The sequence below is a fragment of the Mchenga conophoros genome, linkage group LG1 (assembly GCF_057382185.1).
Source record: "Mchenga conophoros isolate Kocher_MC1m ecotype Shallow Benthic linkage group LG1, M_conophoros_male_GT1.1, whole genome shotgun sequence".
NCBI lineage: Eukaryota > Metazoa > Chordata > Actinopteri > Cichliformes > Cichlidae > Mchenga > Mchenga conophoros.
The window spans coordinates 21633278-21656943 of NC_140526.1; the positions used below are offsets into that span (position 1 = coordinate 21633278).

General features: G+C 42.6%; 1 protein-coding gene across 2 annotated transcripts in view; it reads left to right on the top strand.

Moving 5' to 3' along the window:
• Positions 1 to 23666, top strand: part of dennd2b (DENN domain containing 2B) — a 56415-nt gene that overhangs the window by 18502 nt on the left and 14247 nt on the right. For both annotated transcript variants that reach the window (XM_085269816.1, XM_085269815.1), the window contains exons 3-14: positions 5529 to 6806; positions 8130 to 8275; positions 14350 to 14471; positions 15693 to 15908; positions 16292 to 16388; positions 16557 to 16601; positions 16716 to 16900; positions 17637 to 17746; positions 18229 to 18298; positions 20590 to 20667; positions 21604 to 21744; positions 21866 to 22014. In XM_085269816.1, the coding sequence (XP_085125942.1) occupies positions 5529 to 6806; positions 8130 to 8275; positions 14350 to 14471; positions 15693 to 15908; positions 16292 to 16388; positions 16557 to 16601; positions 16716 to 16900; positions 17637 to 17746; positions 18229 to 18298; positions 20590 to 20667; positions 21604 to 21744; positions 21866 to 22014 (2637 nt within the window). The remainder of the gene's footprint in view (positions 1 to 5528; positions 6807 to 8129; positions 8276 to 14349; positions 14472 to 15692; positions 15909 to 16291; positions 16389 to 16556; positions 16602 to 16715; positions 16901 to 17636; positions 17747 to 18228; positions 18299 to 20589; positions 20668 to 21603; positions 21745 to 21865; positions 22015 to 23666) is intronic.

Here is a 23666-nt window from a genome sequence, read left to right on the forward strand (position 1 = left end):
GCTGGTAAAGTCGGCACATGCGGAGCTATAAGTTTAGGGAACAGGCTGAATTCTCCATCCTGGTCAGTAACGGGAAGTGGCTTGTGGTTGGAATGCCCTGGAAGCCTGAGTAAGAGCCAGAGGCCAGGTTGTGACTGGCATTCAGCTCTTTGTAGAGTACTGTATGTGTGGCCAGTCCATCTGAAGCTGACTAAACTGGGCTTATTTTTACAACTCTTAAAGCACCCAAAGCCTTGAATAGGCAAAAATCTGATAGAAAAGGTGAAGCTCAGCACAACGTTTTGACTATCTAATTTAGAGGTCTTCAAAGTCAGACTACAGGTCAGTTGGTTTTCTAATATTATTCTTATACTCGTATTATTTTATGTTTACAACTGAAATAATATGAAGCTGTCAAGTGGCGTGTGAAGACAGGAAGTTTTCACAGGATTCTGTGCAGACCTGTGAAAGCTAAGTACACCCTCACTGTTTTGATAGGAAAGAAGAGAGTAAATAACAACCAGGTGCTGATAATCAAATGCACTTGAAAAACTGATCATCAGCAAGTGTGAACACCGTTATAAAAGCAGATGTTTCTGCAGCCTCCTGGTCTGGAGCCTTGGGGTGTGTGTTTACACAATACCACAATCTCTGGAACATTGTGCTTTGATCAGAAAAGACCAAAGTAGAGATGTTTAGCTATAACACACAGCTCCATGTTTGGTGAAAATCCAAACAAAGCACGGTGGGGGATTGGTGATGATTTTGGCGCATTCTGCAGCGACAGGACCTGGGCACCTTGCAGTCACTGAGTCATCCATGAACTCCTGTGCATACCAAAGTATTCTAGAGTTAAACGTGAAGCCATCTGTTGGACAGCTAAAGCTTGGCCCAAATTAAGTCATGCAACTGCGCAAGGATCCCAAACACAGCAGCAAATTGACAATAGAATGGCTGAAAAAGAATAAAATCAAGGGTTACAATGACCTCAGCCTGAATGAAATGCTGTGGGACGAGAGCTGTGCATACGATGCACACATGATTAATAGTGGGTCAACAAGCACCTCCTGGGACTTTCTCCACTAGGGTTTAAATACCTGGGACATCTTTTCGTGTTAGAACTGAAAAAGCCTCTTGGATGAGGGGTGAAAATCAGTTCAGACATGTCAGAGTGAAGACACAGCAGTTTGTGCACAATTATGCTGCGTTCTCTCTTTAAGATGTTCTGAAAGCCCAGCATGAAGCCAGCGTGAGTGTTTTCTCCCAGATCATCTTGTTTTTGCTTGTTTACTGTCACATTGTGGAATCATTGTTAGGCATTGTTGAGTGTTTGGTCTGGTTGCTACTAAAACATTCCAGTTGATACTTAGCTTCAGAGATGCTGTTCCCTCACTAGGTTCCTGTGGCAGACGTAGTCCTTGGCAGAATTTATGATCGGAGTTTTGCCAGGAAAGCAGTAGGAATTTAATTTCCCAGACAAATTCTTTTCAACAGCTCCCCACTGAAACACTGCAACACATGCTGACTGCTGATTAACATCAGTGCTTTAAAAGGATTGTATTCATGAAACCATGGGGTCTATTTGGCTTTTTTTTTTGGTTTGGGAAATAGGTGCAGACATAATGTGCAAGCATACATGGGAATACAATATATATGACAAAAACAGAGGTTTTATATTTCCAACAATCTTGAAAGTCAGTGTTTGGTATGATAACCTTTATTCTTCAACATAGGCAAGGTTTCTTGTAATTTCTTTCAGTTGTCCTCAGGAATAGTTCTCCAGGCTTCTTGAAGGACATTCAAAGCTCATCTTTGTATTTTGCTGCCGTTTTTCTGTTCTCTGTCAAGATGACTCCACATTGCTTCATTAATGTAGAGGTCCGGGCTCTGGGGAGGCCAATTTATCCAGATATTCTTATACTACACCGGCAGTGGGTTTGGGTTCATTGTCATGCTGAAAAATGGATCCTTTGCCAGACAGATGCTTCCATTTGGTGGCTCAAAATCTGATGGTACTTTTTTGCATTCATTACTATTCAGTCAATTTTGAGAAGATCCCCAACCTGTAAGACTTGTTGCCTCTTGTTTTCAGTCCAGTTCTTGTGTATGGCATACCCCAGCCTTTTCTGGCTGTTTACCTTCATTAAGAATTCTTTAATTGACGGCCATCCCTCTACTGAGACCATTTCTGGTGAGGCTTTGCTGAACAGTAGATGAATCAACTGAAGGGCCAGATGTATCGCTCAGGTCCTGTGTTAGGCCTTTGATGGATTTTTTCCTTATTTCTTCAGCACATGACTTTGAGATACTGTTCATCTGTTGTTGTTTTTTTAGGACTGCTGCTTCTTTTGTCCTCCAGTTGCCAAGTTTCCTCAATTTTTTTAGGAAAATACACAGCATGCTGAGAAATGCAAGTTTGTGGCTAAAAGCTCTCTGGGAATCCCCTTGTTGGTGTATAAATACTATTTTATATTTGTCAAACTGTAATTGTTGGTATTTTTTGTTGACTCAACTAAAGAAATGGGAACAAATGATGTGTTTTTGTGACAGGCTGCTTGTAACAATGTGCCTAAAGACACAATATAAAATTGGTTGTTTACTAAGTTTTCTCTTAGGTGTAGTCATAACATTCTTGAGTTAGGTGCGTTCTTTATGCTTGAATGATTCACAGGTCAGTGTTAAGTAGCTTAACAAAATAAAAGCATTTTTCTGAAAGTTGTTAGGTACAAGGACTGGAAAAAAGTAACCAATGTCCACAGGAAAAATTAAAAAGACCTCAAGAAAGCCTGGAGAGCTATCACTCAAGACCACTTTAAAAGTTCCCAGAATGTCCGGATCATTGGAAACAAAATATGAGGCAATGAGGGGTGGCTCGAGGCTTTTGGACAGTGCCCCCCCAAAAATAAAACTGCACCATGTCATGTTATAGCCCCGTTATATTCATCCTTTAATAAAAATCTAAAAATGTGATCCCCTCAGTGTTGTAGCAGTTGTCCCCGCACTGTAGAAAATGGAATAATAAGAATAAAAAGGACAGTTTTTTTTCAAAGAAAGTTGAAATTCTTTTTAAACATTGCAGCCATTGCAGATTACACTAGCCATAAACCTCACTTTGTTTTTGCATTACTACTGCAGTTTTTTCGGAAACCACCTAATATAGGTAGTTTCCCTTAGGTAGTATCATCGCTGGCATAGCATACATACATTTTCACTGCCATGCAGATGACACCAGCCTTTATCTATCCATGAAGCCAGATAATACACACCAATTGCAGGAACTGCAGGAATGTCTTAAAGACATAAAGACCTGGATGACCTCTAATTTTCTGCTTCTAAATTCAGATAAAACTGAGGTTTCTGTACTCAGCCCTAAAAATCTTGGAAATGCAATTTTTACCAGATCTTACTCTGGATGGCATTACCTCGGCCTCCTGTAACACTGTGAGGAACCTTGGAGTCATTTTTGACCAGCACATGTCCTTCAATGCATATATTAAACAAATATGTAGGACTGCTTTCTTTTTTTTGCGCAGTATCTCTAAAATTTGAAATGTCCTGTCTCAGACTGACGCTGAAAATGTATTTATTACTTCTAGGCTGGACTACTGTAATTCATTATTATCAGGGTGTCCTAAAAACTCCCTTCATTGGCTTCCTGTTGAATCCAGAAGTGAACTCAAAATCCTGCTCCTCACATACAAGGTCTTAAATATTCAGGCCCCATCTTATCTCAATGACCTTGTAGTACCATATCACCCTATTAGAGCACTTCGCTCTCGCTCTGCAGGCCTACTTTGTTGTTCCTAGAGTATTTAAAAGTAGAATGGGAGGCAGAGCCTTCAGTTTTCAGGCCCCTCTTCTGTGGAACCAGCTTTAAGTTTGGATTCGGGAGACAGACACTATCTCTACTTTTAAGATTAGGCTTCAAACTTTCATTTTTGCTAAAGCATATAGTTAGGGCTGGACCAGGTGACCCTGAATCCTCCCTTAGTTATGCTGCAATAGGTGTAGGCTGCTGGGGGATTCCCATGATGCATTAAGTATTTCTTCTTCATTCACCATTCCCACCCAGTACGTGTTAATATAGACCTCTCTGCATTGAATCACATTTGTTATTAATCTGTGGCTCTCTCCCACAGCAGGTCTTTTATCCCGTCTTCCTTCTCTCACCCCAACCGGTCGCGGCAGATGGCCGCCCCTCCCTGATACTGGTTCTGCTGGAGGTTTCTTCCTGTTTAAAGGGAGTTTTTCCTTCCCACTGTTGCCAATGTGCTTGCACATAGGGGGTTTTCTCTGTATGTATTATCGTAGGATCTACAGGGTCTGTTGTTGTGATTTGGCGCTGTAAACAAAATGGAATTGAATTGAATTAAATTAAATTGAATAGGGGCTGCTTATCCTCATATATTAAAACATGAGAATTACTGTAAATTGTGAAGGACCAGATGTCAGTGGGATCCTGCTTTTAAAGGACTATAGAATCATATTTGGTCATATTTCCTTTGTCTCCACTGACATTTCAGCCTTATGATGAAAATAGTGTTAGCGTTATTAATCATTCAGTTTACTCCAGAGTAACTCTGGAAACTACCATTAAAACTCTGCAGATGTGAGGTCATGTCTTCATTTCTCATACAGTACACCTTCAAAGCAAGTAAGATGAGATGCATCCTCCATGGCTTCAGCAACCAAGCCCCCAGCTTTTGTATAAGTTTCTCCACCCTGGAGTAGGAAGAGTGAAACCAGGGATGGGCAGATAGGCGTGAAGTCGGATCTGTCCCAACCTGCATTGTTGGATCATAGTCCACAGCCCTCAGCTTCCTCCTCCCATAGCTCTTGTTATTCTAACCATGGCTATGACATCAGATCTTCCCAACACTTCACTTTCACAAGAGTTAGTCACCTTTCAGCTCATGACAAAGCTCCTGATGTGCTATGAGTGGTAGGTTAAACTGCTGTTAAGTGGAAAATTTGGCACTCTGTGGAAATCTTAAAGCGGGTGAGCACCGTGAGAAAAGGTGTGTGTGTGTGATAGTGTGTGTGAGGTAAACGGTTGCAGAGTCTGCAGTAAGTGCGAGAACACAGTAGCACCTAGTACCACTTAGCTGCAAGGATCAGCAAAAGTTTTGTGCACCTGAGCGGAGCAGCGAGACTTTCACAGGTAAGATAAATCTCGCTTGGCATGCTCCTTTCTGTGTGAGGTCCAAACTGATTCTCCTCAAGTTTTTTTTGATTATGTGGAAAAATCTGCAGTGGCGTTTTAATGTAGTCTGTATTTCCTTTGGCCTGTATTTGAATCCCGCGCTGCCAAAGACAGAATACTTTAGTGTGGTTATTCTAAATACGTGGCTCAGGTTTTCATGCTGTCTTTGATCTCGGAAATGATTTCAAATCTTTCGGCTGATTCTTTACAGTTTTCTCCCATCTGTTCCACATTTGCACGCGGACTTGTTGGCACCTTTTATGACACTGGTTTGTTACCATCTGTCAGTCTGAAATATTTTTTTTAAATGTAAATTTTCTTCACACCTCTCTCCGCCTTGTTTCAGGTGCCAGTCTACATCACCGTGTCCTGCTCTCTCTGCCAGCCAGCGGCAGAGCCAGCAGCCGCTCCTCAGCGACAGTGAGAACTCTGGCAAGCAGAGCAGGTACGTCAGAACTGACGGCAGGTTTCTGCTACGCGGTGGATGGAATAACAAGACAGCTAGCCTGTGCAGCGGTGCATCTCTCCCAAGTGAGCCTGACTGCCAGGGGCGTCTAACCAAGTCAAAGAGCATCAGCTGCCTGGAGAACAGGCTTTCCATCTACAAGCCTCCAGCTCAAACCAAGTCCTGTCAGGAAAGTCAGGGCGCCCAGGAGCAGAAGGAGAAACAAGGGGATCTCGCTCCAGGAGATGGACTTAATGGTAGGACACTGAGCTGGAGCACGCTCTCACTGGGACCTTCCTCTTACCAAGGCCACAAGCGCGCCCTCTCTCTCACCTCTTCAGCAACAGGTGTCCCTCCTGCCACAATCCGCAAGAAGATCTCAGAATGGGAGTGCAGAAGGGTGTCTCTGCCTAGGATGAGCTTGTGTCTGGACAAAAGAGGAGGGGAGCGCATAGGGAGTAGCGAGGGCTGCCCGAGCCTGCTGTCTTCTCCCTGCAGCGAGAAGACTTTTGACTTTAAGGGGGTTCGCAGGATGAGCACGGCATTCTCTGAATGCTCCTTCACAGAGACGGAGGAGGAGGAAGGATTTCCAGACAAAAACGGACGTTTCCAGAAAAGGATCGGCAAGACAGACTCTACGGGACCGTTCGTGCGCTCCCTGTCTACTCGCAAAGAGACGTCAGCGGTCCTCAACAGGATACAAAAGATCGAGCAAGCCCTTAAGGAGAATCCCAGCCCACCCCCTCCACGTTACCTGAGTAACTGCTACGCGCCGGATAAGACGAGACAAAAGTCTTTTGTGATAGGGGACGACCTGGACAGCACATGTACCAGTAAGCGCAGCAGCATTTGTTCAGTGAACACTGAACCGGACACCGCTTTGGTGCCCGACAAGCTCTCTAAACTCAGACAAAGGTTTAGTGTGAGCTCAGCCAGGTCCGAGAGCCCAGAACCACCGAGCCAAAAGAACTCTGTTAGCACACCAGTCAACCCCTTACCTAAACCCAAACGCACTTTTGAATACGACGCCAATCGAGACCAGAAGGGTGCATCGTCGACCAATGGACTACCTCCAGACAGAGCCTCTGAGTCTCCGCCGCCGCTGCCCTCGACCCCTGCACCCAGCACGACACGAACGGCAAAGACCGAAGGAAGTGCCCCCATCAGAATCCGGGACAGGTGAGGCAGGAAACTTGTACATTACCACACAATACGATGCTTTATTATTACAGTCTGGAGTTTTGAGTGAACAGGACGAACCACTTTAAAACAGGAAGTTTTTGAAGGGCTAGGGAGAAAGTATGAAACCTGGCATGCACTTACAGTGTAATAAAAACGTAATATTTTGTGGATCTTGCATATTCCAACTACATGCATACCACATGTAACATCCCCAGAAATATTTTAAAAAGCATCTTGGAGCTATACAGGTAGTTTACAGATTTTGAATTAACTGCACATTTACCATTCCCAGTCTGTACATTAATAAACTCTGCAAACTTGACAGTTTAAATGACAAACTTCTGTGGTATGTTATAATTTGGCATTGGACCTAGTTTCTGGCTTCATCTCCTTTAAGAGGATAACTCATCAAACATGTTTGACTGCCTTGTGAGAAATTAGGCTTGTTCATTATGGCTAATTGCTTCGCTGATGATGAAGCTCAACAGGCTTCTCATCAGTGTGTCCGTTTGCAAGGTTGCTGCACGTCCTGAGTTTGTTTTAGCTCTTGAATCAGCTGTTAAGGTTGCCACTGAAAAATAATACTTTGACAGAGGATTTGAAATGCCAGATCCTATCCAGAAATGTATGCAGGCCCATAAAAAAGGTCTGCTCCTATAACTCTTTCATAATCCTCTTTATCAGAAGTCCTCAGTTGTTTTTTGTGAGCGTCGGGCCTGTCCAGATCATCCCCGTGTGTGAAACGGGCATGAAATCCTTAAACATTCATCCCTGTGACTCTGTGTTTAACATTCCTGTGGTTCAAGCAATTTCAGACCGAGCTTATAGCCACAAGCTGTCGATGGCGCGACTTGAACGTACTGTAGATCCCTGCGCCGATGTAGCTCCGCTAACAGTTTGTGCAGTGCTTCGACATGTGGCATGTGCTTTACACTGTGCAGACAACACGCAGGAATAGTAAGATATCTGCATGTTTACTTTGGACTTATCTAGAATTTTTCGGTGATCGGAGCATGATCCTTTTATTTCAACATTAATTCTTCTGATTTAGGGTTTTTTTAAAGGACAAACGCTGACTTTAATGCGCTTATCAGCACTAGGAGTGTTTTAACCACCTGTTTCTGTTCTTCCAGATGACAAGTAGTGCATTTTAGAAGTAGGGCCAGCTGTCTGGATTATATTTTAATACAACCTGCACTTTTTCTGTCCTCTATCACGTGTTGACATGCTCTGAGTAAGACACTGGCTCGTGTTGACTTGTCCTCCTTGTAATTTTGCCTCAGCACCTTGGTCTGTTTCAAATTGTTTATCTTCTTCTAGAGAGTCGTGTGAGTCGGAGGATGCTGCCAGCTTGCCGTCTTCATATCCGTCCTCGCCCACGGAGAATGGCGCACTGACCACAGACGCACGGAGCCGACCCAATTCCAAAAGCACTTTAGAGGAGAATGCCTATGAGGACATAGTAGGTAAGCACACTGGCTCAGTACACTGTAAACAAGACAAGATGTAAACATTAACTGATCTTCAGATCGTTGATCTGTAATTTGTATTACTGTATAAGTCACCTTTCAAAGTAAGACATACAACATTTTTCTGGTTCTTGTGTCTTGAATTTGCATTTATTTTTCATGTTTTCTATTCCTCTGTGATAGTAAACTGAATATTTTTGTATTTTGAACTTATGTTGAGACAACAAAAGGCAATTTATACGCAATCTTGGTCTTTAGGGAAGTTGTCCATGGTAATTTTTTTTTACAACAGGTGTCTGGTTACATATGAATTATGAAGGAAATACAAATTTGTTGTAAGAGTAATGTGACAGCTGAGGCATTAATTATAATCTTCAAATCGGTTTGCTCCAAACATATAATGATACAGGTACTATAAAGGAAATCAAAGGCAAGGACACCCAAATCATGTGAAAAAGTTTTAGCTCCACTAGTTACACTTGTTGGCCACTTTATTAGGTACACCTGCTTAACCGCTCATTTACGCGAATATATAATCAGCCAATCACGTGAGAGCAACTCGATGCATTTAGATCTGTAGACATAGCCAAGACAATCTGCTCAAGTTCAAATTGAGCATCAGAATGGAGATAAAAGGTGATTTAAGTGACTCTGAACGAGGCGCGGTTGCCGGTGCCAGACGGGCTGGTCTGAGTTTTTGACAAACTGCTGACCTACTGGGATTTCCCACACAACCATCTCTATGATTTACAGAGAGTGGTCCGAAAAAGACAAAAATATCCAGTGAGCAGCAGTTCTCTGTGTGAAAATGCCTTCTTGATGCCAAAAATCAGAGAAGATTTTTGTCCAGACTGTTTTAATTTGACAGGAATGTAACAGAAATTTATATATAACCGCATCTCTGAATACACAGCACATTGAACCTTGAAGCAGATGGGCTACAGCAGCAGAAGACCAGGCTGGGAACCACTCCTGTCAGCTAATAACAGGAAACTAAGGATACAGTTGGCACAGGCTCGCTAAAATTGGGCAATAGAAAAGTGGAAAAATGGTTCTTGGTATAATGATTCTAAATGTCTGCTGCTGCATTCAGATGGTAGGCTCACAATTTGGCATAAACAACATGAAAGCATGGATCCACCCTGCCTTGGATCAATTCAGGCTGCTTCTGGTGATGTAATGTGTGGGGGATATTTTCTTGGCACACTTTGGACCTCTTAGGCTACGTTCACACTGCAGGTCTTAATGCTCAATTAAAGCGGCCCGCATGCGCAAAAGAAGACGTCACACACAACGCACTCTGTTTAGACCCAGAGCAAACAATATTGTTTGACTGATGGTCCTTAAAATAAAGACTTCGGACTTTATGTTTCCCAATTTTTGCTTTAAGTTATGATAAGTAATGATCCTTATTGCTGTTTTAGAGAGGAGCTGTGCTTCAAAGGATAGTTGCAGATTTCTGTCAGAATCTGCAGATTATACAGTACAAATAAAATGTTCACGTTGTCTTCCCAACAGTTTCACTAACATCTACACTGGATGGACAGGAAGCGTTCACGATGTCTTCTCGAGCGCTGATAATTGGCGTCTGTCTTGTGTCAGTGACGTAAAAGACGGATTTAATGCGACATGACCGTTCAAACAGCAGTTGCTTTCTAAAACATCAGATATGTATCGGATTCAGTACCACATACGAAAGTGACCCAGATCGGATTTGAAAATATGGGATTTGTGCCGTTCACACTGTCATACCATGATCGGATATGGGTCGCATAGGGTCAAAAAAATCGGATTTGATGCGCTTTCGCCTGCAGTGTGAACGTAGCCTTAGTATCAACAGAGCAAGACAGTCTACTGGAGTATTGATGCTGACCGTGGTTGCTTCCAGCAGGATAACTCACCATGTCACAAAACTCAAATCCCCTCAATCTGGTTTCTTGAATGTGAAAATGAGTTCACCGTACTCAAATTCCCCTCACACTCACCAGATCTCAATCCAAAAGAGCACCTTTGGGATGGGGTGGAACGGGAGATTCATGTGTGGCCGATAAATTTGCCGCAAATGTGTGATACTGTCATGTGAATATGGAATAAAATCTCAGAGAAATGTTTCCAGCACCTTGTTGACTCTATCACATGAAGAATTAAGGCAGGTCTGAAGGTGAAAGAGGCTCCAAACTCGTACTGGCAAGGTGTACCTAATAAAGTGGGTGCTGAATGCATATCATTAGTCTGATTGTAACAGAAGCTTTGGCAGACAAAGTCGGATGTTTATTATTATTATTATTATGTTTTAGTGACTCTTAAAGTTGTAATAAGCATGGTGGCCCGCCCCCTTTTCGCTTTTGCTTCATGTAGAAATGTGTGGGGTGTGGAAAACAAATCCCACTGTGGGAGCAGTCAGTGAGCACTGAGCCTGAAAATAAGATTAATGGATAACATGTGGCTGCACGGGTTGAATTTTATTGTAGAGATCGACTGGGTATCTGCATTTTCACTCTGCTATCCGGCATCAGCAGGGCGAAGAGGAGCAGTGGGAACTCCCACAGTGAAATGCCTTTATTGATGCAGATAGATGTAATCAGTAATCAGTAAGTGGCAGTTCACCAAATGTTAGAGTAAGGATGGAATTTTTTGTGTGGTCACAGATTTGCTTTTTAAAAAAATTGCTAAGCATCATTTTCTTACATTTTCATGAAGCGTTTCTCGCCGGAGAGAAGTCAAATCATTGGTTTGTTGTCTGAGATGATTTGTGTATGAAATGCTGGACGCGTCGAGGAGCCAAAATTCCTTTCCACTAGCAAATGACCCCAGGCCCTTTGCCCAGTTCAGCTGCCAACTCCCTCGGTACATATTTAATGCAGTGAAAATGTGTCAGTGCGATGTGCAAGCTCATGATGAAACTTGTGCAAAAAACAAAAAAAACCCAAAAAAATCCCCAAACAGTTTACACACTCTGCAATATTTTTATTATAAACGCTCAGTGATGACTAAATAAGGGTAGGATGTTTTAAATATACAAGCATAACCATTTTTTCCCAGTCAGTGCACTTCTTCTTCTCCTTCTTCTTCTGTTTTTTTTCTTTTTTTCTTTTTGGCTGAGGATGTGCAGCGGTCTGAGATAGAGCGTCAAGGCATGACGGATTTTCATGTGACTCGCAACAAAGCTCCTATTGTTCATCCGGCACTGTGAGGGTGAGAGTTTGCGGGTTGGAGACGCACTTTTCCCGATCTTTGCCTGTTCTCGACAGAGATGTTGTCTTCGAGTTGAAGTGCTCAAACAAAAGCTTTCAAACTAAAGTTTCATTTGAGAAGCAGCCACGCTGGTAGGAAATGAGGGTTTTTGTGTATCTTATTACACGGTACAGCCATCTTTTACAAAGAACAACAACCTCCCGTATATTCTCTGAACTCAACAAGTAAGCGTGTACGGAAAGAAACAGGAAAAAAACCCTTTTGCTGATGTTTAGATTATATATATATATATATATATAGTCTAGGTCTCCCATAATGTGTTTCATATTTGCTCATGACACGTTTTTCTCTTTGCTATTTGTAATTATAAAAATCAAATGCAAAGCAAGCTGACATTAAAGCTGCTTTCAGACGAAACAATTTCTGGGGAGTACCTGTGGGTAAGTACCCACTGGGGATGTCCCTGTGTTCCAAATTCCTTCCAAGCCTTTATTCTGATTGTATTCGCCCCTCAACAAACTCTTGAGGCTGATGTAATGCAGGCCAGTGGTTGGTAGCTCAGCGTCACCTCTTGTTGTGGTCAGCGTCTTCATTTTCTCCCCACATTGCTGCATGGGGTGGATGCCCACTAGCAAACCGAAGGGAACTGTGAGTGCAGAGTTTTATATTTAATCAAGATTGCATCTTATTTCCCTTTATTAAAGTCTGGACTCCATCTCATCTTTAAGAGTTGCTCTCTAAATAGCTACATTCAGATTTTTAGCCAATTACAGTATACCTGCATCACTCAAAGTTCCTCTTAACCTGAGGAAGTACCCTGGTAACGCTGGCTAGAAAAAAGACCCTATAAAACAAAGTGCTGCGATGGTTCCCAGATGTGAGGTCTCTTTTTCATGTCGGATGAAAATACATGAACACTGACTATGCAAGAAATGAAAAGAATTAAATAAATAAATAAATGTTTTTCTTTCCCATGAGAACTTTGACTTCTTTGACTTTCTTGGAAGGACGCCCACTCACTTGTTGTCAGTTGGCACTTGTGCTTGATGTTAGGTGTTTATCTTAAGATCGCTGGCCTTTTTTGACCTGCGCTACAGTGTTACTACGATTGCATGATATATTGTGACATCAGGGAACCGTATAAGTGCTTTTAACCAGTGTAGCTGATAAATGGTGTGCCGGTGATTGATCTGTTTACAAGCTGATGAATCACACCCTTTGCACCACTGACACAATGATTCAGCTGTCTGCTCTTACCCCACTGCGAATGAATGAATCTGGGCGACTGTCTGCTACGTGTAACGAGCGATTAAACAGATGCACCTTAGACACATAAAGCAAGCTGTAATTTTGTTATGGTGCCTGAAATACTGTACATTCTGCCACAAAACGTCGCGGGCGTGGTCACGGGAGAGACTGTCTTCGTGACGGAGGCGCTGTACGGTTTGCGGTCCTGCCAGAGGTTCTTCTATAGCGTCCGTCCCTGATGTAGTTTTGTTTCAGTGGTTGAGCATTGGTACAAGATCGCCACTTTAGAGGGTAAATTGATCCTGACATTGTTGGTGTAGTTTGCTCTGAGCCTCGCCCTGCCCAGAGCGTCTATTGTGCGTGTGTACAATCACAGTGTGCAGCTGAGGTGTGTCCCCTCCCTGCGTAATGCTGCGTGTCTGGGAGTGTGTTAGGGAGAGATCCTGATGTTTGTAATCAGAGCAGCAGATTAGTACCCTCCAGTGCATGAGCAGCTATAGAGACATATGATTTTCCCAGCAGGCTCTCATTACAGTATAGCTTCGGTTTAATGGCGCAGCGGCACAATGTGGGGTCAGACTGAGCCCTCTGATTCTGCCCCGCAGCTTTAATGATGCACATAAAAATAACTCCACTCAACTAATTGACTGCATGACACAACATAACGCCCCGAAGCTCCCCATCCAGTGTACATTGTCTGTGCATGGATGTGTGTGTCCAGGTTAAATCATTAACCTAAAAATAGGTAACTGAACAAAGCTATGCAAGCATTTTTTTTAAGTTAGGTGCTTAAAAAACTCTCATTGTTGGAGGGTTCACCGGGTTTTCCTTTAAAACACAGCTACCAGATGCACTTCTGTTGCCAGATAACACTGATTTTCTTTCTTTTAAAAGTTCCCTTCATGCATTTCGACGCCATCTGGCTCTGTTTTTTGTTCTTCGCCGTGGTTTCTTCTCTTTCTCACAACCTTTTTCAGACCCTGCCAAAAAGCTATTCTCAGAGCACATGTCTGAATAGACACGGACTGTGGTGTTACACAAGTTCTGTCTTTATTGAAGTTGGTCCCCTGCCAGGTGACATCAGCGAGACCCATGCTATGCTCTGTAATGTTCATGCTCTTTGCTTTCCTGCCATCATTTAGTGACTGAAGGACAACTATGGAGCGGTAGCAAAATCTATGCTTATTGCAGGCCTAAAATAATTTGCCAAATGAGACCTGAACTCTTGTTTGTCAGATGCCTTATTAGATTGTCTTATGCAAAAAACAAACATAAAATGATATACTTAGCTGATGTATACTTGAAAGAACCAGTGGTTATTGGAAAGGTCTTTGTGGAACTCATGATGTACTCTTCTTTTGCTCTCTCACTACAGTTTGCATATCTGGACAGTGACTCAGTTGGGAATTAACTTGAGTCGGCTGTGAATGTCCTTTGACTTACCTTTCATCACTCATCCCTTTTTGAAATAACCTAGGGAGGCTTTCTTGGACCTCTGACACCTTTAATCGCCTTCTATTTACCCTCTTTGACCCCTCGGCCTCATCTGTCCTCTCTCAGAAACGGCCTGCTTACACAAACTGTTGCCAGCTGTACTTCTATCGTGAACACTCACTTTATTCCCACAGAGAAGGAGAATCCATATGAGGACGTCGACCTGAAGCGGCGGAGTTTGGGCCGTACGTCTCGTCTGTTGGAGAACAACCGCTCTTGGTCCGTCATGGACAGGAAGCTGAACTCTCCGCCTCAGGTAACCCTTTCGGGGTGTCACGGATGAAACCTGGATAACGTCTTTTAAAGAATCTCACACCTCATTTGAGTCACTCCAGGAAACAGCTTGACGTGTTTAGACCTTGCGATGTTTACAGAAAGGGCCATCTGCTGATTTAGTCTGCTCACTTCATTGCCAGGCACATGCCTCACACTATGTAAAGTAGAAGGGACAAAAGGGGTACATGTGGTAACAACAAGCATTGTTTAACGCTGCTGTAAACACTGTTTGAACCGCTACTTTTGATAGAGAAGTCCATCAGAGAAGTCAGTCATTTCCAGAGTAGCGCTGAGAAGATGACAAACGTTTCAAGTTATCACATGTACAGGAAAAACCCCTGCTTTGAAGATGGACATGCTTTTTTAAGTTGTTCCTTTGAACGCCACTCCCTGTGACTGCTTCACAATAAATCGTATTCTCCTGCTTAAATGCTTTAATGTTTTGTTTGCATTGACACTAACACATTAAAGCATTGTGGCCCACATACGGACCGGTGCAACTGACCTTTCTGTCAGTGCAAAGCTATTAATCTACACATTTAATTCCTGGTATATTTTAATAAAAGAAAAATAAGTGCAATTTAAAAAATAAATGTTATTGTTATGTTATTGTAGGGTCAACTTAAAATATAAAGTGCCTTAAGGGAACTGTTGTTGTGATTTGGTCTTATATAAATAAAACTGAATTGAATTACTTGTCAGTTTTTCTACATAATAAAGAAACGTTGTTATAGTAAATGAAAAAATAAAATCAGTCAGCACCACACTGGGTTCAAATTGTAAGAAAACACTGTTACAATTACTGAAAATGTTCTTGTAGCTCATTGCACAGACTGTCCTGTAATTATTAAACAGAAAATAAAATAAAATAACAATCTTGTTAATTGACAGAATATGTCCTTTTCCCCCTTTGTACTCTGAAACCACCATTAAAATGACAGATTTCTATGAAAAAATGGAAATTTCTGTCATTGAAGTCCAAAATTCAGGCTCTTTCCAAAGCTGTCGAGCAGGCCATATTAGAGGCCAATTCTGGCCCCCGGGCCTTATGTTGGACACCTCTTTATGACAGGAAATGAAAAACTAGGAAGGCAGATCACTGCGCAATGTAACTGAGATATAAAGATATTGCTTAAAGCTAAGTGTTATTACAAGTGAATGAAAGGTACCAAACCTGCTGCTTTCTTTTCTCTGTAACTAGCTGCCTTCCAAGCCCAGCAGTCAGTCCCTTCACTTGCCTGCTCCGAGCGACAGGAAAAGCCATCGGATGTCGCAGCTGACCAAACGCTACAGCCACGACGAAATGCTGCTTCTCCCCCAGATTGGTGTATCGCCCTCACCTTGCGGCCTGCTGGATGATAGCCTCTGTAGCACAACCGATACCCTGCCCTCACACAGGCACTGGAGGATCCCCAAGGTACACACTGCGAAATTGTACAAAAACACCTACACTAAGTCCTCGCAGAGCTCCGACCGTGTTCACTCTGTGTTCCCGCTTCACAGGCCATCTCAGGTTTCAGTCAGAGTCAGTGGAGCTCTGGATCACTTGTAATTCCACAGTTTGGAATAGATGTTTTAAGATAGAGTGCCTTGGTGCGTGTAATCACTGTTTAAATTTGCCTTTTTCTCAAGAACTCCCCTTAATGCCTTTCTGTTGTATTTGTCTGCACCCTTTAACACACATGTACTGTATTTCACACTGTTAGCTTTGGCCGTGCACATCTCTGCTTCCTATACTTAGGCTCAAGAGAAACAAAACCTTAAGTTCCTGATAGAATTTCCTCCTTCCTCCGTCTACAGCTGGTCCAGAGGATCAACTCCATTTACTGCACTAAACGTGGGAAGAAGAGGTTGAAGAAGCTTTCCATGTCCAATGTTGAGACTGCATCTCTGAGAGGTATTGCTTCTCTATATTCCCCTTCATCTTCTGGCCAGATAAGCGAGTAAATATTTGTATCTCAGCCACCCACGTAGCGTTCCCTCTGTGTCCCTTTTGTGACATAAACACATGTTTGTGAAGAAGCACCCTGACCCATAAAGACCCCTTTTCTCTGTGTGTCTCCAGACGACAACAGCGAGAGCGAGAGCGACTCGGACGACAGGTTCAAAGGTTAGCGAGCGCACATTTTTCAGATACCTTCTGTTTAATTGACTGACCTGCTGTAGCCTCAGATTTCATTCTCTACAAAAAAACTGACAATTTTGCGTGTATTATGTTTCTCAGCTCACACCCAGAGGTTATTAAAGTTACAGTCCATCCTGCGACGAGCCCCGAGCTATCGAACGCTGGAGCTGCAGCTCATCGAGTGGCAGGAGAGAGAACTCTTTGAGTACTTTGTGGTTGTTTCTCTGAAAAAGAAACCCACCAAGAACTCCTACTCCCCAGAGGTCACCTACCAATTCCCCAAGGTAAAAGCCGCAACTGGGTCCTGCTGCTGGTCACCTCTGACAACTTTTACGTGGGGCGTAGCAAGAACGCAGAGAGTGCAAATTGCTTTGAAACAAAGCAAACAAGCAAAGAAATTGAAAAAAAAAATCAAGTCTATCGTGTCAGTGACCATAAAATTCCTTAACCGACGTCACTAGGTTTTTAGAAATCACAAACTGTGCACAGATATGTCACCACTGAATGGTTTCCAAAGCATAAATAGTTCAGAACCTCCTGAGTGTTATTATTACGTGACTTATAAAAGCAGTTACTGCAATGATATTATTCTTACTATTAAAAGATCTTGTAGAGGGTTTCTAAAATTTCCCCCCATTTTGAGCCTTGAAACACTTTTTTCACATTTGACCCTGCAGGCTGTTTGAAGTTGTGCGGGTTATTACAGCTTATAAATTAAAGCCCTGTAGGTCTGTTTATAATTTAAAATAACCAGGATCCATTCACGCCACAGGAAAAACCCTGAAAGAGTATTTCTCTAATTACTTCTCAGCTGACGTGTACACTGGGAGAAGTTAATCTCACACGGCCAGAGAGCACTCTCTGTGTAGTTGAATTAGAGAGGACATGAGGGAGTTTAACCTTGAACAGGAGAAAAGTTAGTCTGGTCATTTGTAGGTCATCCATGGGGGATTTTAATAAAGGATGACAGAGTTATGTGAAGGAGGATGAGCTGACTGGAATACTCTCCTCACCTCACAGCTGGATAGGCCCACCAAGCAGATGAGGGAGGCAGAACAGAGGCTCAAAGCCATTCCCCAGTTCTGTTTCCCAGATGCCAAAGACTGGAGTCCGGTCTCAGAGTACAGCAGGTACGTCCAGCAGTCTTCCACACAGTGTCAAATTCCTTTCCTTTCCTGTCTGTTGGGCAACAGAAAAAACAGAAACTATAGAAATTTCACATCCACCTCACCCTCTAAGGCGAGGTTTAGGTTTTCCTCTGCTGAATACCTCAGCTTCTGAAATGACGTCTCATGCATGTTAAAAGTTTTTCCATTTGGCTCCGTTCTCTAAAAGGTGGATTTTTACTAAACCCAAAGCCACAGTGGACGTTATAACTGATAATAAATGATACTGTACTTTATTTAATCAACAACAATATAATAATGATGATAATCTTTCACACACCTCCACCCTATTATCTGTGCACTCCACCTGCTGCACCGTTTGAATGTATAACCATGCCAGGCCCAATACAATCATGCTCTGTTTTATCACAAGTATCTGCCGTTGTGTTCACGACTCTGTGTCTTTGCGTTGCTCCTCATGTGCATATATTTGTTTTTGGCCTCAGCGAGACCTTCTCCTTCATGTTGACTGGGGAGGACGGCAGCAGGAGGTTTGGGTACTGCAGGCGCCTGCTGGTAAGCCGCTGTTCATCTCCCTGTTCACACCCCGCTGAGCCCCTGTTTGTTGTGACAGACGCTTTTATTTGAACACTCGGTGTAGTTTCCTGTGGCGCTGCTGATGTGACCGTGTGCTTTGTCCGAAAAGGAAAGAAATCGCTAAGAATAATAATGTCAAAAATAAAACATGAAAAACTAAACAGGGTGTGAAACGCTTGAAAAAATAGATGCGGACAAAGATTATCGCACTTACTGTTACAGCAGCTGAGCAGCATGTGTGTGTGCCCAGTAAATACTTTAAATAGTGTTAGCAGAGCAACAAACACCCAAACTACACAGGTGAGATTTCAGTGGCTACAAAATACAGTAATTGAATAAGTATATGTTTAATGAAATGTGTAGCTCTGTTGCATTTTAAATTGAATACACTTGGGAAGAAATATTGCCTTAAAAGATAGAACGCAGTCATAAAAAGCCCATGAAAATGTTGTAAAATATAATAATTGAAGATAAAAACCCAGTTAGAATAGAATAGAATAGAATTCAACTTTATTGTCATTGCACATGCACAGGAACAGAGCAACGAAATGCAGTTTGCATCCATCCAGAAGTGCTTTAGTGATATAGATATATTACAATATATATTAGCAATAGTATAGATATGTAAGTATATTACAGAAATGGGTCTATTCAATTCAATGAGTCTAGGACTGACTCATTGAATTTAACAACGGTTTCTCGAGCGAGGCAAGACAAAAAGAAACCATGAAAAATCCAAACATTGTCATTCTGGAGCATTTCCTCTCCGTAATTAGGCTGGCGAATGCTTTGAAGTGTTTCGTTGAGCCTCCCATTTAGCTTGCGGGTGGAGAGCATGACTGTGTGGGATTCTGCTAATGTGCTGGCGATTTTTGTTTGCCTTTAAAAACGAAAGGGAAAAAAAGCGTGCACGCAGCATGCACGGTCTCAGACGCTTACCAGGAGCGTGTGTGCTGTTTAGATTTCTTGGTAAATTTTAGATCAGCAAAGTGTTTTCTTATGCATGATCCGCTTTGTTGATCTGAGATTGTTTTTGATGGAAGCAGGTTTTAATGACGGTTGACAGAGACAGATAGGGAGATGGGGAAGAGAGGTGAGCTGCTCTCCTCCAGTAATTTTGTTTCCTCCCCGCTGTCTGTCCAGCAGTTGGCAGCAGGCGAGCATTCCTGAGGACTTGAATCAAGCTCCACATAGTTGATTTAATCATCCATTTGGAAAGGCAGAGGAGAAACTAGAGGAGAAAATTGTATTCCTAATATGGACAAGTGGATTCGTCTGTGTGGCCTGTGTTCATTTGTGTCCGTGTTTTTAAGTGTCTGTGCCCCCGGTGTTTCTATTTGAGCGCACAGAGGACAGCAGATAGGATCAGACAGAGCAGATAAACCACCTATGTTTATCCGCATGAAAGACTTTCACCTCAGATGACAGATTGAGTCAAAGACTTCACATACAACATTTAAGCAACTTATCTTCACGTTATCATCCGTGTAGTTTTATGGTCCCTTTATGTATTTGTAATTATATACAGTAGTGTTTGGAAGTCTTTAATCGCCCCTTGTTGGATTACTCGTAGAGGTTCTTACTCAGGGGAGGCCAATCGTGACTGATTATGTTAAGTCGTGTGTTTTTCTATCCAGGTATGCAGCGTGTTTAGGATCATTGCTTGACAGATCAAAATCTGATGGTACTTTTCTGTCCTTTTGTAATTAATTCCAGCAACACCGCTGGCTGAAGTGCAGCCCAAAACCATGACAGAGCCACGGCTGCTTTTTAAATTTAGTTATTTTTGGCGTTTTCTTTAATAGAATGAACTAAAGAAATGTGAACAAATGTTTTTGTGTTTTTGTGACAGGCTGCAAGTAACAAAATGTCTAAAGTTGATTCTTTGTTTTCTATGATGTGAGGACACAACACTGGTGCATCCCTTGAGTTTAGGTTCCTTGTTTATGCGTGAATGATTCATAGGTCAGTGTTAAGTGTCTTAACAAGCAAAAACAAATATTCCTGTGAAGATCATCAGGTACAAGGACTGGGCTCAAAACAGCCAAGAAACCCTCAAGAACTATTGCTCAAGACCACTTTAAAAAATGTGTTTCCTTGGAAGTAAAATATAAAGAAAAGAGGTGTCACTCCAGACTTTTGGACAGCACTGGGTATAGGGCTACCTTGCTAAGCCCTTTCTTCAAGTGCATTTATAGTTATCATTTTTTTAAAGGATATCTCTGAATGGGTCTCTTCTGGTAAAGAGTTTATTCTTTTTTCTCTTGCAGCCGACTGGGAAAGGACCTCGCCTTCCTGAGGTGTACTGTGTCATCAGCAGGCTGGGCTGTTTTGACTTGTTCTCTACAGTGAGTTCAGTCTTGTCCTCTAGCCACACACACAGTAAATGCACACACACACACACACACACACACACACACACACACACACACACACACAAAAAGCCAAATTTCTGCATGCGGTGCTGTAGCTGTGGTTAACCTGTCTCATAGCTGAAGGAAATGACTTTCAGCAGACCTTGTGCCGAACGCTTGTTTGTCAGTAAGGCTTGTTTCAGCTTCTTTTCCTTTTTTTGTAACCCTCTGATTTCCCAGAGTAATTGTTTCTCTTGCTTTTTTCTCACTGGTGCTAACGCAGAACAGAGCAGTCACTCTGTGTGACTCTTTCAGCCTTATCTGATTCCTTTATTATTTCAACCCAGACTGTTGAATGTTTTAAGGATATGGTGCATATATATATAGTTGCCCAATGAGACTGCAGTAACTGAGTAAAAGTAGAATAACTTCCCCATATTGATGAAGTATTCACACACTATCAGTATGGGTGTGTGCCTTTAATTTGTACTGGTGTTTACTTACTAGAGCCAAACTTTAACTAGTTTTGGATCCTGTGATATTTAAGCACCCTTAGCAGATGCCCAAAGAGAGCAAGAGAATGCCTGCGATGTTTCAAATGTAAATTAGATTTATTAAAAAAAAAGTTATCATGATAAAGAAGGAGGTCAGTGTTTGCTTTCAGAGGAAGCTGTATGTGTGTGAAGAGAGAGCAACAGGGTTGGTATCATATGACCTCCAAAATGAGCGATTCCCCAATCAACTTTCCAGACAGGAGGCAGCTTGGACCAAAACAGGCAGACAGGCACACTGGGTGGAATTTTCCTCACACAAAGGCATGGAAATAGATGCCTTTGCTATTTTTCAAAACAGAAAATGAGAGCTAGACAACCATGAGCGCTTAAAGCCACAACAGTATGTTTCCATTAATTGTCAACATCCTCTTTTCAGATCCTGGATGAGGTAGAGAGACGGAGAGGCATCTCAGCAGCTCTGGTCTATCCCTTCATGAGGAGTCTGATGGAGTCCCCTTTTCCCGCTCCAGGGAAGATTATCAAAGTAAAAACCTTCCTTCCCGGTGCAGGAAATGAGGTCAGAGCTACAGGCACAGGCACAACAAAACACAACTGCTTTTTGTTTACGACCGTTAGCTCAGTACACTTTGGCAAAGTGCACTCAGTAAATCAGACTCACGCTTTCTGTGATCACTCAGGTCATTGAGTTGAGGCGGCCCACCGATTCCCGACTGGAGCACGTGGACTTTGAAAGTCTGTTCAAGTGTCTCAGCGTGCGGCAGGTGATTCGCGTCTTTGCCTCGCTGCTGCTGGAGCGGAGAGTCATCTTCGTGGCTGATAAACTCAGGTAAGTGTTCGAGTTAAAGAATTGGTCTGCAAAGTTGACCTGTGCAACCATATGTGCATACTTTATATTTGCATATACAAAAAGTATCTCATTGGATGGGTAATTTCAGACATTTTGTTTCTTTCCCAGTAGAATTTGTTTCAAATTCTCCTGGAAATTTTTTAAAAACAACACCAAAATTTCAGATTTCAGCCTCAAGACTCAGACTTCATCCTTCATTTTCTATATAGATGCATCTCTCTAGTGTAGCGGTTAACACGTTTGCCTCACACACACAAACATGATCCCTGGTTTGAGACCAGACACAAAGTTCTGATGAAAAATGAGGGAGCTGCTGAAAGACGTTTTACTTATACTGTGATTATATTGGCAACTGAAATGGGAACACACTTGTGTTCTTTCAGTGTGGGCTATAACAGGCATTTTCCCTCTGTGCCTTTACAAAAGGCTGTATATAAAAGAAAGAGTGCCTTAAACAAACAGCCGTCTGGGTACATTGAAATCTGTGGGAAAAGACAAGTCAGCTCCTGTGCTTCGTGACCTCAGCAAAAAGTGTTCCTGAGTTTATGGTCTAGTTTCAAATCTTTTTTTTATACTTATTTTCCCAGTTGTGTTAGATTTATTAAAGTGGCTCAAGATGGACATGTGCATGGAGGGATAGTGGATATATTGGAAAAAGGATGGAGCTGCCAGCCAGAAGGGAAAGAGGAACAATACAGAGGAGGTTCATGGATGTTATCATGGTCCTGGGCCATGTGGGCCCAGTATTCTTAGTTTTCATGTATTTTTGTATTTTGTTCTTTATTTAGGCCATGCTTCCTGGGTTGATCTGTTACGTTGTTCCTTATGTGTTTTCCCTTCGTGACTCTTACCCCCTGTGTGCCCCTCTGTGTATTTATGAGCCCTCGTCTCTCTTTGTGCTTTATTCTATGTTTTCCCCAGCCCGTTATGTCTGCGTTCTCCCCGTGCTCTCTCTCCTCCTGTTTGAACCTCTGTGTACTTCCTGCTTTACTTTGCCCATCTCCCATCAGTGTTACGTCCACTCCTGCCGTGTCTTGTTATGATTATCAGTGTCACCTGTGTTCCCCGTGTGCATCCACTTCCCCTGATCTTCCCTCATGTGTATTTAGTCTCTGTGTTTCGTACAGTCTGTGTCGCGTCGTCTGTGTTCCCACCCTCCGTGTTCCCATGCCCGGTCTATTATATTCCAAGTCATAGCCTTACCTTAGTTTATTCCCAGTTTAGGTTTCTGTTTAGTTATTGCTCTTGTGCTGCCCTTATTCTGGTTTGCTTCTGTTGTATTCATCAGCCACAATAAAAGGCTCGCTTTTGTTTAAGTCCACTTCCTTATCACTCGTGTCTGCACCTGAGTCCTCCACGCACTTTCCACTCGGTCCGTCACAGCAGACCGTGACAGATGTAATGAAGGAGGACATGCAGATGGTTGGTGTGACAGAGAGGGATGCTAGGGACAAATCATCCACTGTGGCGACTCATAAAGGGGAGCAGCCGAAAGGAAAAAAGTTTGGCCTAAGAGGCCCTGACAGACTGGTTTGGTTTTCCTTGCCTCCTTGCCATCTCAAATCAAAAAGTAGTTTAAGGATAGTTGGAAAGAAGCTTGCGTTCCTGAGTGCAGCGCACAACAAGAGATC